We start from the raw sequence: 14607 nt of genomic DNA, 5'->3' as shown, positions 1-14607 counted from the left end.
AAGGAGGTCAAGCCAGCAGATGAGGAGAGCTGTGACAAATTGCCACTTCTGCTTCCCAGCTGCGGCACAAACCTGTCCACTCTTCCCTCTCCAGGTGTTGGCTCCTCTCACACAGTGGGCTGGGTGCCTCTTGAGGTCTCCAGCAGGCCTCTTGTCTGAACAGCCAGGCATCTGCTTTACTCTTTGTGTACGCACCCTCCTAAGGGTAGAACCAATAACTCCAAAGGGCTAAGAGCCACATAATTTTTTTTGTGTGTGTGTGGTGCCAGGGTCTTGTGCACGTGAGGCAAGCACTCTATCAACTGATCTGTATCCCTGTGTCCTCAGTCCTTAAGAGCTGATAGACCCAACCTGATCTTTTCTTAAAATTGGGAGCCATCTCGCCACAAAGCCATGAAAAGATAATTTCGGCTTTACTATAAATTACTGCAAATTCTGAACCTGCTTGGAATGCCTGGCTCTCTGACCAGATAACAGCCCTCTCTGAGGCTCTAATAGTCCTCATAAATTCTGATGTTGGGGCCAGCAAAAAATGTAAACTACCATTAGTGGTGATGCTTGTCAGAGTTCTGTTATCTGTAACCCCCCTTTGTGTAACTTTCTGGGCTATAAAGCTGGGCTGCAGGAAAGCTGGGGTTGCTGCTGTCTTGTTCCCGCGGTTTTGGGAGGGAGAGGCAGCCCTGCTGGTCGAAATAATAAGCTTGCTTTAATTTGATTTTAATTGGAGTCAGTGGTCTTTTCTTGCGTCCTGGTCTAACAAGAGCCTCATGACTTTCTAACACCATTAACGATCTGGTCCCAAGTCAGATATACAGACGTCTCCAAGTGTGTCTTTAAATGTCTTGATTTCTTTTTTTTTAAAGCAAGGACCCAGTCAAGGTTCATGCATTGCACTTGGTTGTGATCTTTCAGCATATAGTTTGCCAGTGTTGTTTCTTTTCTTTCAAATGGAATTGACATTTTAAAGAGGAACAACAAAGTAGGTGTACAGCTGCCTTCATGTTCAGGGTTCTCAGTGGTTCTAGATAAGTTTCTCCAGGAGCAACTTCTCCCTTTGGCAGACTCACGACAATCGAGTCTTGGCCAAGGTCTGAGGCTCAGGTGGTTTATTCCAGCAGCTGCATGTCAAATGGTGGGAGCAGGCTGGGGTGTAGTAGATGACTGCCTGACTGGGAGGGTGTCTGTCTAAAGGCCATTCTGAGTCTGGGGGAGTCTTTTCTTACATCATGAGCCAGCGGGTTATCATGTGTTCCTCTCATAAGGGGAGTTTAAACCATCCTTGGAAAGGTCAGCTTAAGGTTTTCGAGAGTGGATTCTGTGAGGCGGTGGGCTTGTCTCCTGGAATCCCCCAGGTCAGGGCATCACACTGCTGGTGACACACAGTGTGGGCTGGACGACGTGTGAGTGGGCTCTATGAATGTCAGCCACAGTGCTCCCAACAGCCTGCTGCAGCTGCCCCGCCCCGCCCAGTACTTGGGCCTCCACTACACAGTGCTGGCAGACACTGAAATGTGATGAGCATGATGTGCTACAGGGCAGATGAAATGTGTATTGGAGTTTGAATACTCAGTACAAGATACAGTTTGTAAAATATCCTACTGTATTCACATTGATTACATGTAGAAGTGGCCTTTGGGTATATTGCGTTAAATAATTAATTAAAGTTGCTTCTTTTTTACTTTTCAGAAATGACATATGTGACCAGCTTGTTTTTAGACAGCTGTGGCAGAGATTTGACTAGATTCAAGTGGAGCCTCCAGAAAGCTTGTCCCAGAGGCAGGGTCTGATGGGTGATAGGGTGACTGCCTTCCTTCCTCTGCAATAAACAATTTGTGATTGTTCTTTGGATCTGCAATAATGTGTATTCCCAGGAGGCTTTCACTGGCAATTGGGGCATCCATCGTGGATTCTGGCCAGAATCATGCCCATGAGGAATTGAAAGCTGTGACCACCCACTCTGCCCGGACTGCCTGGCGCTCCTTCCTTTACCCTCTTCCTTTTCTTCTTTGAATCTTACCATAGACCATTAAAAAATCAAATGGGTCATGATGTCTTCTGATGACCGTCCTACCTCCCTGGAAGCCCCTTAAGGCAGCTCTGTGTCCTCTGGAGCACTTGCCTATTTTATGACACAGCAAGTTGCCGTAGGCTCCTCTTGATGAGCCTGGGGGTGGGAGCTGGGTGTGCTCTTTGCTTGGGGCTGTCATTTCCTCTGGCCTTTCAGAGCTCAAGCCAGGAAACTGTGGGCTGCTATCCCAGTGCCTGATTCATTCATTTTTATTGTGGTAAAATATACAGAAACTTCTATTTTAACCGTTTGGAGTATGTGCTTCAGTGCTATTAAATAGCCTCATGTTCACATTGTTGTGGTCTGATTCAAATCTATATTATAAATGCTTTCTCCCTATGTATTTAACATTTATCACACAGGTGTAGAGCCAGATTCTCTCTCATTGTCTCTCTGATCCTCTTCACTTCCCGTTTGTCCTCTTGGCTCTTTCCTGTTGACCCCGAGTTTCTCTCTCTCAGGCATCTTGTAATTTAATCTCCATTAATGGGGCAAAGATTTTCTTAAAAGCTGTTTCTTTGGTCAGCTTTCACTTTAAATCTTCAAGTTGTCTGTTTCCATTCTGAGTTTGTAAAATTTCTGGTTGATAGTGTTCTGTGATATCTGCAGCCTCTTGTTTTAGGTCCACTCCTACCATAGGTAGGGTCTAGTACAAGTGTGAAAATGGAGACCCAAGTACCATATGTCCACGTACTATACACAGGTAGATGTGTCATGTAATATGTGATGTCTTTTACCCTGTGTCTGAACATCCGAAAGACACGCTCCTGTTTCTGAACTCAGGTTCAGGGGCTCCTCTCGTAGAAAAACTGATGTTCTCCATAGGAGAGTGGGTTTACTCAGTGGCCAGAGAATGGAGGGCCTTGCTCACAGATCAGTTTGCCAACTCTCAGCGGGTGAAGCCTTATAAATAGAGAGGGAGAGGCTAATAAAGGTGAGGAATACTCATTTCTTTTCTGGGAATAGGCAGAGATCTTCCAGGAACTTGAGTGCCACCTCTTTTTACTCCTTTTACGGTCTGGTGTTTCAGGCATGGTGGCTGGTAGGTACCTGTAGCTTTAAGGTAGGGAGAGAAAGACGTGAGGCGAGTCTAAGTCAAGTTAACCCTATGAGACTATAAAACTATATTATAGTTTTGGCAAACCATTTTCAAATGATCAATATGTCTACGTGCAAAACCAAATAGAGTCTGACCCTGTTATGCTCGAATTCGGGACCCCCAAAGACCACCAGAGACCCAAGATCGATGTAAGCAGCAAAGAGGTGTTTATTGCGAGCTAGCTCGGTCCTCCACGCACACACACAGCAACTGGTGACGCTGAGAGGCCCCGAGCCCAGGGTTTGCAGCATTTTTATACATTCTTTGGAGAGGGCAGGGACTTCACATACATCATAGTCTCTTTTAGCAAATCATCACACACCGCGGGAAAATCGAATAACAACTCTAAAACATGATTAGCACATTCACTGGCGGGAACAAGTTGGGTAGGGGTGATTGGTCAGTACAAAAGGGGTATTAATTTGAACTGATTGGTTTAAGCCAAGAGGGGAGGACGTGCTGAACTACATGGTTTCCCAACATGTTATCAACCACCATAAACTACTGGGAGGGTCATCTGGCATCCTAGGTATTTCCCTGTCTCATGCTGATTGGTGGCTGCTAGGGGGCTGCTATGGGTCCCCACCTATCCTGACGGAGTCAGGGACATCTGGCTCAGTAGATCTCTCCTGTTATTTGTAGATAAACAACTTAGCAGGGTGGGAATGTGCTTAGGAGTGCTCTGTGGGTTTTTCCAAGGACAAAGGCCATGTCCCTTCCTTGGACAGGCTTTGCTCTGAGATAGAGGCTGGTTTTTCAACCCAAAGGTTAAGGCTGCAGAAGGGACAAACTTCCTGTGAAGACAGACCCACTCTAGCCATCCCGTGGGCCCAAGCCAAGGATCAGCATTCCTTAGTCCCAGAAAACTAACCCAGGCTACTATCACCACCATCGTGACTGTGTGAAGCAAGTGAAAGATTAACATAGTGTTGCCCAGCTATGTGACCAGAAAAATTAGTGATTTTTAAGTCAATTAAGAGAAAGTGAAGCTAGAGGGTTTATTTAGGTTTTTTGGGGTAACACTCCTTGCTTCTGTCTTGATGTAACATTTTCATAATGATCTGGAAGGTCAGATTGACAGGAAATTCTTGGACACTCAGAGATCAACACCAAGAGATGGTGACATGGGAAGAGTTCCAGACCCACTCACCGCCTGCCTCCCTTCTCTTCCCACCTGCAGCTCTTCCATTGCAAAAGAACCTCACACATCCCCAAGTAGACACCCCAGCAGCCTACCTCTCGGAACCGTGTCCTTTCTTCCCACAAACACCACCTGTTGGCCAGCCTTTGGATATGCTTGGCCCTTGGAAGCTGAGATCTAGATGAGACACCTGGAAGGAGCTCAGGGCTGGCTTCAGAGGGGGTTCTGGGGAAAACAGGTGCAGGTGGGTCTATCTTCCCACATCCTCCTCCTGCTGTGGGAGAGGGCCTAGGGAGGCTGGCATGGAGCCCTCAGAGCAATCCTGGATCTAAAGGGGTCCTATTATGTCTCATGTTCAAACCAGAGTGATACCTAGTGTTCCTAAAGTACCTTAATCCGACTGTGTCACAACTGAATTGAATTGTAGGTCACCCAGTTTGTGCTGGAGAATCGTTCCTGTGGGGAAAACCCCACACATTTGGTGTCAAAATGTCTTGAGAGTAGCATGAATATGGAAAGAAAACAATGTTTTTTCCTATCTTAGTGTGGGAAGCCGTTCTCGCACATGATTAAGCTACCTGCCCGACTGGGTGTGAGGCGCTCAGACCAGCTGTGTCAGAGCCTTCCCCACCCTTTCCGGGTGCGAGGGCTTGTCCGTGTGGGGGTGTGACTGACCATTGACCTGGAAACCAATCACTGATTGGAATGCTGTCCCCCTCGACCTTCACTGGATAGAATTTTCCCAAGTTTTTTGTTCCCCAATAAAAGCCCACTCTCTGGCGTGCTTCTTCCTCTCTCCTGCTGGTCTCTTGTGTAAACCTCACTACCACATCAGGTGGCTAGAGGTAGGAGCCGGGAGAAGCCGTCTCTTAACTGGGCAAGAAAAAGGTAAATTGAGTTTTATGTGTCTTTAATTTGATTTCACTAGTTAACTTCTATGTTTGGAACCTCTAGTATGAAGCTAGCGTGCTATTCGCGCGGCAGATGTGGCGCCCACGAGAGAGCATATTAGGCTCCTTGTTTTCCTGTTCCAAGACTACTTGCTTCTGTGCATACAGGAAGTAAGTTCACCACTGTGCACCTGCACCAACAGAGGACCACCTAGACAGATGGACTTGGACTGTAAACAGGTGGTAGCACAAAGGTGATCTGTTTTTCTTATACTTTCCTATATTTTTTATAAGCACGTGTTACTTTCTGTGATTATTAACAATATTTACTGAGCAGTTGCCATGTACCAAACACCCTGCTAAATGTTTCAGACACAGCTTTCCTCACAGTGTCCCCTGAGGCAGGAACTCCCATCTTCATCCTACAGATGAGGACAGCAAGGTGGACAAGAGAGGGGGCCAGAGGCAGCGGTTGTAACCAGCCTGCAGAAAACCTCAATCTTAATGCTGTGTATATGTGTGTGTGTGTGTGTACTAGAGACTGACCCAAGAGCGCTCTACCTGTCAGCTACATGACCAGTACCTTAAAAAAGTTCTGAAGGCTGGGGTTGTAGCTCAGTGGTAGAGTGCTTGAAGCATATCACGTGTGAGGCACTGGATTTAATTCTTGGCATCACATAAAATCAGTAAATGAAATAAAGGTCTTGTGTCCATCAACAATGAAAAATATTTTTTAAAAAAGTTTTTGAGACAGGATTTCATTAAACAGGTCTCAAACTTGCAATCCTCCTGCTTCAGCCTCCCAAGTAGCTGGAATTACAGGCACGCACCATGGCACCCAGCTCTCTTATGCTATTTTGCCTCAATCAGAAGATAAACAAAGTCATTTCCATCCTATTACTGAAGGCCTCAGATCCCCAAATTAACTTCCCTGTCCCCTCATCCCAATACAAAGAAGGTTCCCAGCCTCACAGAGACAAAACACTGGCCTAAATGCCACTGTGCTTGAGGCTGCTGAGGACGTGTGGAAAAGCAACTTTCATAAACACCCAGATACAAACTAGACTGCAGAAAGCACTGGGGGTGCAGGCAACTTGGCAGTGGCCGAGCAGGTGGGCTATCTGCTTCCGATGCAGCTGCCTGTGCCGCTCCCAGGAAGGCAACCTGAATGGCCTCTGCTCTAGCCCTGAGCACGCGGGATTCCTTCCTCACACAACTATCTGATGGTGTCACCACTCTGCTTCAAAGTCACAGAGATCTGTCCCTTGACTTCTCACACAGCAGAAGTTCTCAGCTACAGGCAGAGAAGATGGAGGCTCCCGTTGGGCCCTCTCCAGCCTCGACCTTGTCGAATGCTCCTGATTTGCAGAAGTCCCTGCTGGACTGGGTGGAAAAGAAAGTCCAAATTCCACAGAGAATTCTGGACCATCTTGAAAGCCCTCTCTGGTTAAGTGATGTCTCTCCCTCCCTCTGGTTTCCTGCTCAACTCAGACGTGCCCTCCTCTTGAAAAATGCAATGCTGCCCTCCTTGGTATGTGTGCCCTCCACACATGTCCTGCTGCTGCCCCTCCATGGGCAAACAGCTCCTGGACCTTGGCTTATGGTCTGACAACCACGAGAAGGTCCCACCCTAGTTCTCAACGTGCCTCACTTATGCATCCTCGGACAGGGCCAGACGCATCAGTGGAGCCGGGGAACTGAATTTTGTGGGGGACTGAACCCAGGAATGCTTTACACTGAACTATAGCTCCAGCTTTTTATTTTTGAGACCAAGTCTTAGTGGCTTTGGACTTCACGGAGTTGCTAAGCTGGCTTCAAACTTGTGACCCTCCTGTCTCAGCCTGTCACTGGGATCATAGGTGTGGTCCCTGTGCTCACCAGGGCAACTTTCACTTAGCGTTTCAGGACGACATTCCTGAACCCCACTTCACCACAGACAATAAAACTGTCTTTTTTTATTGCTCTAGAGAGCCGCCTGACATTTTCTTGCAGGAGCCAGGCCTCCCTTCCGCAGGGGAGAACCAAATAAAGAATTTGCCTATGTATATGCACTCCCATGACTTGATTTTAATTCTATTTTCATCCCACCAAAGTTCCCAGTGTCCAGCATCACTGAAAAAAGATCCACCATAAATTATAAATGTGAGTTATCAATTTTTAAATTCTGGCATCCCTTAATCTCTGTGGGAAGTTCCTAAACTGAGTGCCAACCAAAAATACCTGGAATGTTGGCACACTCATCCAGGACACAAGCATAGGCCTCTCACAGACCTGCCTGGTTAGCTTTCCAGCACTGTAACGGAATGCCTGAGATCATCAACTAATGTAGAGAAAAGACTGGTTTTGGTTCAGTATTGAAGGTTTCAGTCCGGTTGGATCATGACTGGTTGGGCTCATGGCTCTGGGCCTGTGGTGAGGCAGCAAGTGGCAAAGTAAAACCATTTACATCACAAACCAGGAAGCAAAAAAGAAAGAGGAAAGAGACTGGGCTCCCACAATCTTCTTCAAGGGCACACCTCTCACTAGGCCCCACCTCCCAAATGTCCCACCACCTCCCAAGGTGCACCCTGGTGACCACTGAGCCCTCAGCACGGGCCCTGGGGTACACTTATTCAAACCATAGCAGTGCCCTTAGCCTCTGGAGTCGCCGTCTGACATGAACTCCAACAACTCAAGGCCAACACAGGCCAGAAGCACAGTCCCAGCAAGCCACAGCACTCTGTGGTAAATCACCCTCATGCCTGGTGCAGTGGCACACAACTGTAATCCCAGTGGCTCAGGAGGCTGAGGCAGTAGGATCTCAAGTCCAAAGTCAACCTCAGCAACTTAGCGAGGCCCTAAGCAACTCAGTGAGACCCTGTCTCTAAACAAAAAAATATTTTAAAAAGGGCTGGGGATATGGCTTAGTGGTTAAGCATCCCTGGGTTCAGTCCCTGGTAACAACAACAACAAAAAAATCACTCTCGCATGCTACTCCAGGAGCCTCTGCCTGCTAAGCCCTGACCATGGAAAACCACCCTTCTTCAGAGGGCAGCAGACATGCTCAGCCACAGAGACATGGACATCAGGAAGGTGGACACAAGGCCATGGAGAGACAAAGGGGATGTATTGAGCCAGGGCTCTGTAACACCCACAGCCTCCCCTGCTTCCCTCTCTTCTTGAACCACAGCGTCCGTTGTGGAGTACTTTGGTACTTTGGTATCCTGGGATTAGGAGCAGGGCACTGCTGACAGGGTGGACTGTCATAGACTCGAAGCCCTCCTCCCTTCTCTGTGGCACCTGTGGAGCTTGACCAAAGCACCAGAGAGTTTCTGGGTACCTTGGAGGTGCTCTATTTTTTTCTTCAATCTAGCTACAATGAAAAGACAATAAAGATATTAATGCAGAAAAATCTGTAAAGGCACACTTTAAGCTTCATCATAGATTGTGTTTATTACAATTTATGGAGGGGATGGGACACTGAGCACGTGCTCCTTCATGGCACCAGGTCTGGCTCTGCAGTCTGCATGGTGAGTGGTCAAAGTGTTGATTCCCCTTCCTTCTCACTGGGGCTGGTGCCCAGGCAGCCCTGCAACACACAGCGCAATGGCCAGCCTCAGGCATGTTTCCGAGGCAAACTGGCTCAACTCCCCTTACGTGCACATTCAGACCTCAGGATCCACGGTTTCTCCATGCATGGATCCAACCACTCCGAGTCAAAGATATTTTTTAGAAAACAATAAAAAACAACAATTCAACAATAGCAAAAAAAATAATGGAAATTTTAAAACAAAATATAGCAACTATTCCTGCAGCATTTACATTGTATTAGGTGTTATAAGAAATCTAGAGATGTGAATGAATACAGGAGGATGTGTAGCTTATTTGCAAATATTATCCATCTTATATAAGGGATTTGAACATCCTCAGATTTTGGTATCCTAGCAGGGGTGGTCTTGGAATGAATCCCCCAAAGAACCTGAGGGACAACTGTATACAACAGTTGAAAAACTTCCGGGAGATGCTAATTGTAAGGCAAGCAAAAATCTTAAATATTTTCTCCTTATTTACTTCAAAAAAACGGAAGATGCTTAATTTGCATACATAGAAAATGCTTCAGATAAGTTCCGCTCCTTAGTCATTCTTAGTCAAATTCACACAGCCCATGGTTGAGAGCATAAAGGGAGTGAGGTTTACTGGCTCCTTCACCAAGCAGCAGCATGGTGAGGAGTTGGGTAATGCTGCATGAGTACATTCTCTCATCTGCAGGTTCTCCATGACATGGACACCGTAACAGGCCCCAAGAGAGCATTTCCAAGCACACTCAGAGCAGAGGTGGGCAGCACAGGTTGGTCAGTTCATGACTGCCCTAGTTCCCTCAGGACATGTGGTCAGGGCAATTGCTACTTAGGGAGGTTTTTCCACCTAAGTCTTGTTTTCTATACTGAAAAAGACAAATTAGAATGCTCGCATTCAAACTCCTTGAGAATGGTCAGGTACGAGCACAAATAATGCACTCATCCAAGGAGAAAATTTTTCTTGGCGATTTTTTTTTCTAAATTTAATACTACTACAGAAAATCTCTTCAAATGAATCCCTTTTCAGGAGGGAACCTGCTTCCTGTGTGCAAGCAGGCACCAAGATAGCTGAGGAGCAAGCACAGCATGCAGGAGGTCAGCAGCAGGCCCTGCTCAGGGGGGTTCCACAGGATGCTAGTCTCTGAGCTTAGGTCAAAATGCCTCATCACTGGCAAGGAGCTACTGTGAGAAATGCTGGTAAGCCACTGAGGCTTTCTGAATCAGAACAGTCTCCTCATCAGCAAATATCATTGTGAGGAGTTATTTTGGCCCAACTGTAAGTAACGCCATGTTTTTTAAACTATATGAAATTTCTTTTCTTTTTTTGGGGGGCGGGGGGCACTAGGGATTGAACTCAGGGGCACTCAACCACTTAGCCACATCCTCAGCCCTGTTTTGTATTTGGGGCACAGCCTCACTGAGTTGCTTACTGCCTCACTTTTGCTGAGGCTGGCTCTGAAGTTGCAATCCTCCTGCCTCAGCCCCCCAAGCCACTGGGATTACAGGCAGCACCACCGTGCCTGGCAAACTATATGAAATTTCTAATAGAAGACATTGCAAAAAGAAAGTACTGTTTTTACCTTGGTAAACAGTTTCTCTTTTGACACATTATATGTGTATATACATATACACATATACACACACACTCACATACATATGTACATGTATGTGGGTATTGGGATTGAATCAGGAGTGCTCTGCCACTGCACTCCATCCCCAGTACTTTTTATTTTTTGTCTTGAGATAGAGCCTCACTAATTTGCTGAGGCTGACCTTGAACTTGTGTCTCATTGCCTCAGCCTCCCAATTTGCTAGGACTACAGATATGCATCACTGTGCTCAATGACACATCATATTTCTTTTAAAGTTTTTACCCCTCCACTGAAGACTCTATAGAAGAAATTTCTTTTTCGTCTGAGAGCTGGAGGACATTCCTTTGCTTTCAGATCCAATGACAAACTTCCCTCATTTTCACTTTCGTTGATATCCCTAAAGCATCCAGATTCGATGATCTGCACACACAGAAGAGAGCACAGAGAAGCTGCAGAAACACGTAAGGCCAGGGGTCCCCCAGAGCCATCTGCCCCTACCCATACCCATGCTTGATGTGGGGCACCTCAGAGCTCCTCAGCCCATTCTGGTTCCCTTTCCCAGACTCCTCTTCCCTGTTTCCTGATCACTTCTTGGAACAAGTGTTGTGGCCTCTTCTCTTCCTCTCTGAGTGTGCCACCAGAGGAGTTAATACCACGGCTGTCAGCACCCTGCTTAGGGAGCAGGACTCCAGGACGGCAGGCAAGCCACTGTGTTGGCTGCCTCCTATACACTTCTTTACTGTGACTTAGTTCTGGGTAACTGCCAATATGGTCTTGGCTTGTCCATGGTCTAGTCACAGAATTAAATGCCTGGCATAAATTCACCTTCCAAATATAAATAAATGTGAGCATGCGAGCACCCACACCCACACACACTTCTGTCACTATTGGAAGTAGCATAAACCTGCTCTGCTGGAAAGGGTAGTACCTCAGTCTGCCAGGGGATGGAGACACACCCAGTAACAAATTGAGCGTAGAAGCTGTCATCTGTGGTGTCCAGGTAGACTCCTTTCACTGCAGAGAACCGCCCAATATCCACGACATCCTTACAATAAATGGCATGAGGCTGTGCCCCAAGAACAGAGAAAGGCATCAGCTCGTGAGATGAGTGGAGTAATCCTTAGCTCCCTTAATCACAAAGAACGAAGGCATGCAAAACCCATATTTAAATGCCACCAGGCTGGGGTGTACTGGCGCATGTCTATAATGGCTCTATAATGTGAGCTGTCTCTGTGGTCTCGTTTGCTTAAGGTGAGGACACAGGCAGTCTAGGACTACCCCAGGGCCCTGACCTACATGTTCCCCAACCCTTCTCAGAACTATGGAAATGGTCCCTCCTCAGAGACTGCTGGCAGCCTGCCTTCCCTGTTCCTGACCCTAAGCAGTCCACCTCTCCAGACCAGATGGCCCATCTGAGGTCCTTGTCATGGACTCTTGTCAGATGATGCTGTTCCAAATGTGCTGGTCAGCCTGACCTACTGCTTATCTCTGCAGAGACCTTTCCTGTCTTGTTCTCCCTGTGCCTTAATACCTATAGCGCTGACTGGCAGGTAGTGGGCATTTGTTAAATATGTCACACGGGAATCAATTCCAAGGAAGCTGTAACATATAATGTGAAGATAAAGACACAAAGCAAGTCCTGAGCAAGTCCTACTACTACTAAAAATATTTTAATCATACACCTATCTCTACTCCACCAACCCTACAACACTTCCTCGTCTTCATGTTTCTACAGGGTCTGTAGCAGGCTGTTCAGGATAGAGTTGAAGCTGCTTTTGCTCTGAGTTTATTTAATAAAGAATATGGTTACCTACCTGTCTTCCTGTCCTGCCCTAAATGGTCTTGCCACCAGACCCTTCCCATGACCTGGCCCTGCCCACTGCCTGCCAAAAGTAACTAACTCCTCCCATGGCCTGGCTCTGCTAAGGCTGTGTATAAAGTCCAGAACTTTGTGGCCAGAAGCTATTTTATCCCTGAAAGTGAGCCATATCAGGTATTTGAACAACTGACCCCACAACTGAATAAAGAGAAGTCTGCTGATCTGAAATCTGCTCCCCGCCTCCGTCATTTGTGCACTCATGTGCTTACACTTATGCTGTGCTGGATTCCCACAGGCCAGTGCCCTGCCCTGTGCTAAGCACTTTGGAGACATGATATCATTTGATCCCAACAGCATGCCCAAAAGGAGGCACGGTGACAGCTCCAGGGTCCTCAGGGTGGGGCCCGGCTATCATCCCAGGACCTTATAAAAACTGGAGCGGGGACTTATATTCCAGACTGAAGTAGCAGGAAGGCACTGCTTTGAGAAAGTGAGCACAGGACAAGAGGTAAAACCGACCCAGAGCAGAACAGGGACCTGTGTAACAGGGAGGGCCTGGAAGGGCAGGCCAGGGAGGTCTGAGGTGGTGGTGAGGTGTCTGAGGGCAGGGCTTGGCTGCACCAGCAGTGACAGCAGACCCCAGGCCCTGGAGTTAGAGAGTTGCCAGGAAGGTCTATGAGTGGCTGAGGGGGCTGGGAGTGAGGAAGGAGGTTGCAGCAGACATGACCTGCCCCACAGAGCTGAAGCCACAGCATGACTGCATCAGATACTGTATCTGTTTGGGATCAGTGTTCTCAGACACCAGCTCCTGAGGGCAGCGTACTTACATCAGGGCAGAAAGGCGGGTCCAACATGTTTGCCTCCAGTCGGCTGAAGCTGATGTTCTTGAACACCGGGTGCTGCTTCACTCCTGCAGCCCCCTCGCCCCTGCAGCCCAGCCGCTCACTTGGATTCTTGGTGAGTAGCTGCACAAGAGGCAAAAATGGGTCAACTTAAGCTCCTAGGATAAAAACAGAAACTCAAGACAAGACTCCATAATAACCAAGGAGCCAGGGACAGCAGAAAGCACATATGTGTAAACACAGTCACTTCAACTTCAAAGTAACATTGTCCACCAAACCACATGAATTCTGACCACAGGATGCTTCCCAAAAGGCAAAACTAAAATTTTGCCTTTGAGCTACCAGTAAATGAGGGTTTGGCTACATTAACCCGTAAGTTAAAATATTTATGTCATAGGGGATTTTTTTGAAAGGAAATAAAACAGTTGAGAACTTCAGAGACATTATTTTAATACTAAATTATATTTATAATTAGAAACCACTTTAAATCTATTCATTAAATCAATCAGCTAACTAAGGTTAAGGCAAAAATTCAGCAAACCTGGTTCTAGAAACTGTATATTCTTAAAATTAATAAAAGTGTCTCTTTCAATAATGTATAAATTCATATGTGTTTGCCACTGTCACAAATTCAAATAATCCACAATTACTATCAAATCTAGAAAGGATAGGCTGCTGGGGGTGGTAGTCCCTATAATCCCAGGTACGTAGAAGGCTGGAGCAGGAGGATGGCTTGAGCCCTGGGGTTCGAGACTGCTGGGAGCCATTAGCCAAGTAGGTATGACAATTTCTTTGCCAGCGTACCCCATGTTGCTTAGTGGAAGGACTCGTGGAAATAGGACATTTTGCAGTGACAGTGCATCTAAGGTGACCTTGCTCAAGGGACCAGGGCGGATCCGGGTTTAGGACGTTCTGGTTTAGGACTATCGGGGTTTAGGGTGGTTCCAGGTTTAAGGTTATTCCTGCTGGGAATAGGGCGTATCCTGCTGCCTGAGTTCCCCTTGAGTTCTCACAGTATTCAGACAGTATTTTTTGGGAGACAGAAGCCCAGTGGGGGTGGATTTGGGCAGAGAACGTGGATTTCCCCAGAACGTGATTGTAGACGGCTGGTGTGAGTTCGGGAATAAAGAGTTGCTGTTTGAATCTACAAGCTGTGTGGTGGCTCGTGATTGTGTGCCCAGCCAGACTGCAGCACGAGACCAGCCTGGGTAACATGGCAAGAACCCTGTCTCTTATATTAGAATCAATAAGCAAAGGGCTTGGGTTGTAGCTCAGTGGTACACCACCTGCCTTCCACTGTGAGAACTGGGTTCATTCCTCAGCACCACATAAAAATAAAAATAAAGGTACTGTGTCCATCTATGACTAAAAATATTAAAAAAGAAAATGAAGAGAAAAAGAAAGAGCCAGACACTGTGGCACATGCTCATAATCCCAGCAACTCAAGAAGCTAAGGCAAGAGGATTGCAAGTTTGAGGCCAGCCTCAGCGATTCAGTGACCCCTAAGCAGTTCAGTGAGATTCTGCCTCAAAAAATAAAAAGGACTGAGGATGTGGCTCAGTGAAGTGCCTCTAGGTTCAATTCCCAGTACAAAAAAAA

General features: G+C 46.9%; 1 protein-coding gene across 6 annotated transcripts in view; it reads right to left on the bottom strand.

Moving 5' to 3' along the window:
* Nucleotides 1-8604: 8604 nt before the first annotated feature.
* Grk4 (G protein-coupled receptor kinase 4) overlaps nt 8605-14607 on the bottom strand; it is a 79567-nt gene continuing 73564 nt past the window's right edge. For 5 of the 6 annotated variants that reach the window (XM_034635888.2, XM_071614106.1, XM_071614105.1 and 2 more), the window contains 4 exons: nt 12994-13131; nt 11276-11413; nt 10630-10767; nt 8605-8766 (listed from right to left, as the gene is read on the bottom strand). In XM_034635888.2, coding sequence (XP_034491779.2) covers nt 8716-8766; nt 10630-10767; nt 11276-11413; nt 12994-13131 — 465 coding nt within the window. In that variant the 3' untranslated portion in view covers nt 8605-8715. The remainder of the gene's footprint in view (nt 8767-10629; nt 10768-11275; nt 11414-12993; nt 13132-14607) is intronic. The other variant, XM_071614107.1, reaches the window with a different exon arrangement.

Source organism: Marmota flaviventris, chromosome 7, assembly GCF_047511675.1.
Source record: "Marmota flaviventris isolate mMarFla1 chromosome 7, mMarFla1.hap1, whole genome shotgun sequence".
NCBI lineage: Eukaryota > Metazoa > Chordata > Mammalia > Rodentia > Sciuridae > Marmota > Marmota flaviventris.
Note: the sequence above shows the minus strand (reverse complement) of the source record. Positions and strands in the feature narration are given on the sequence as shown.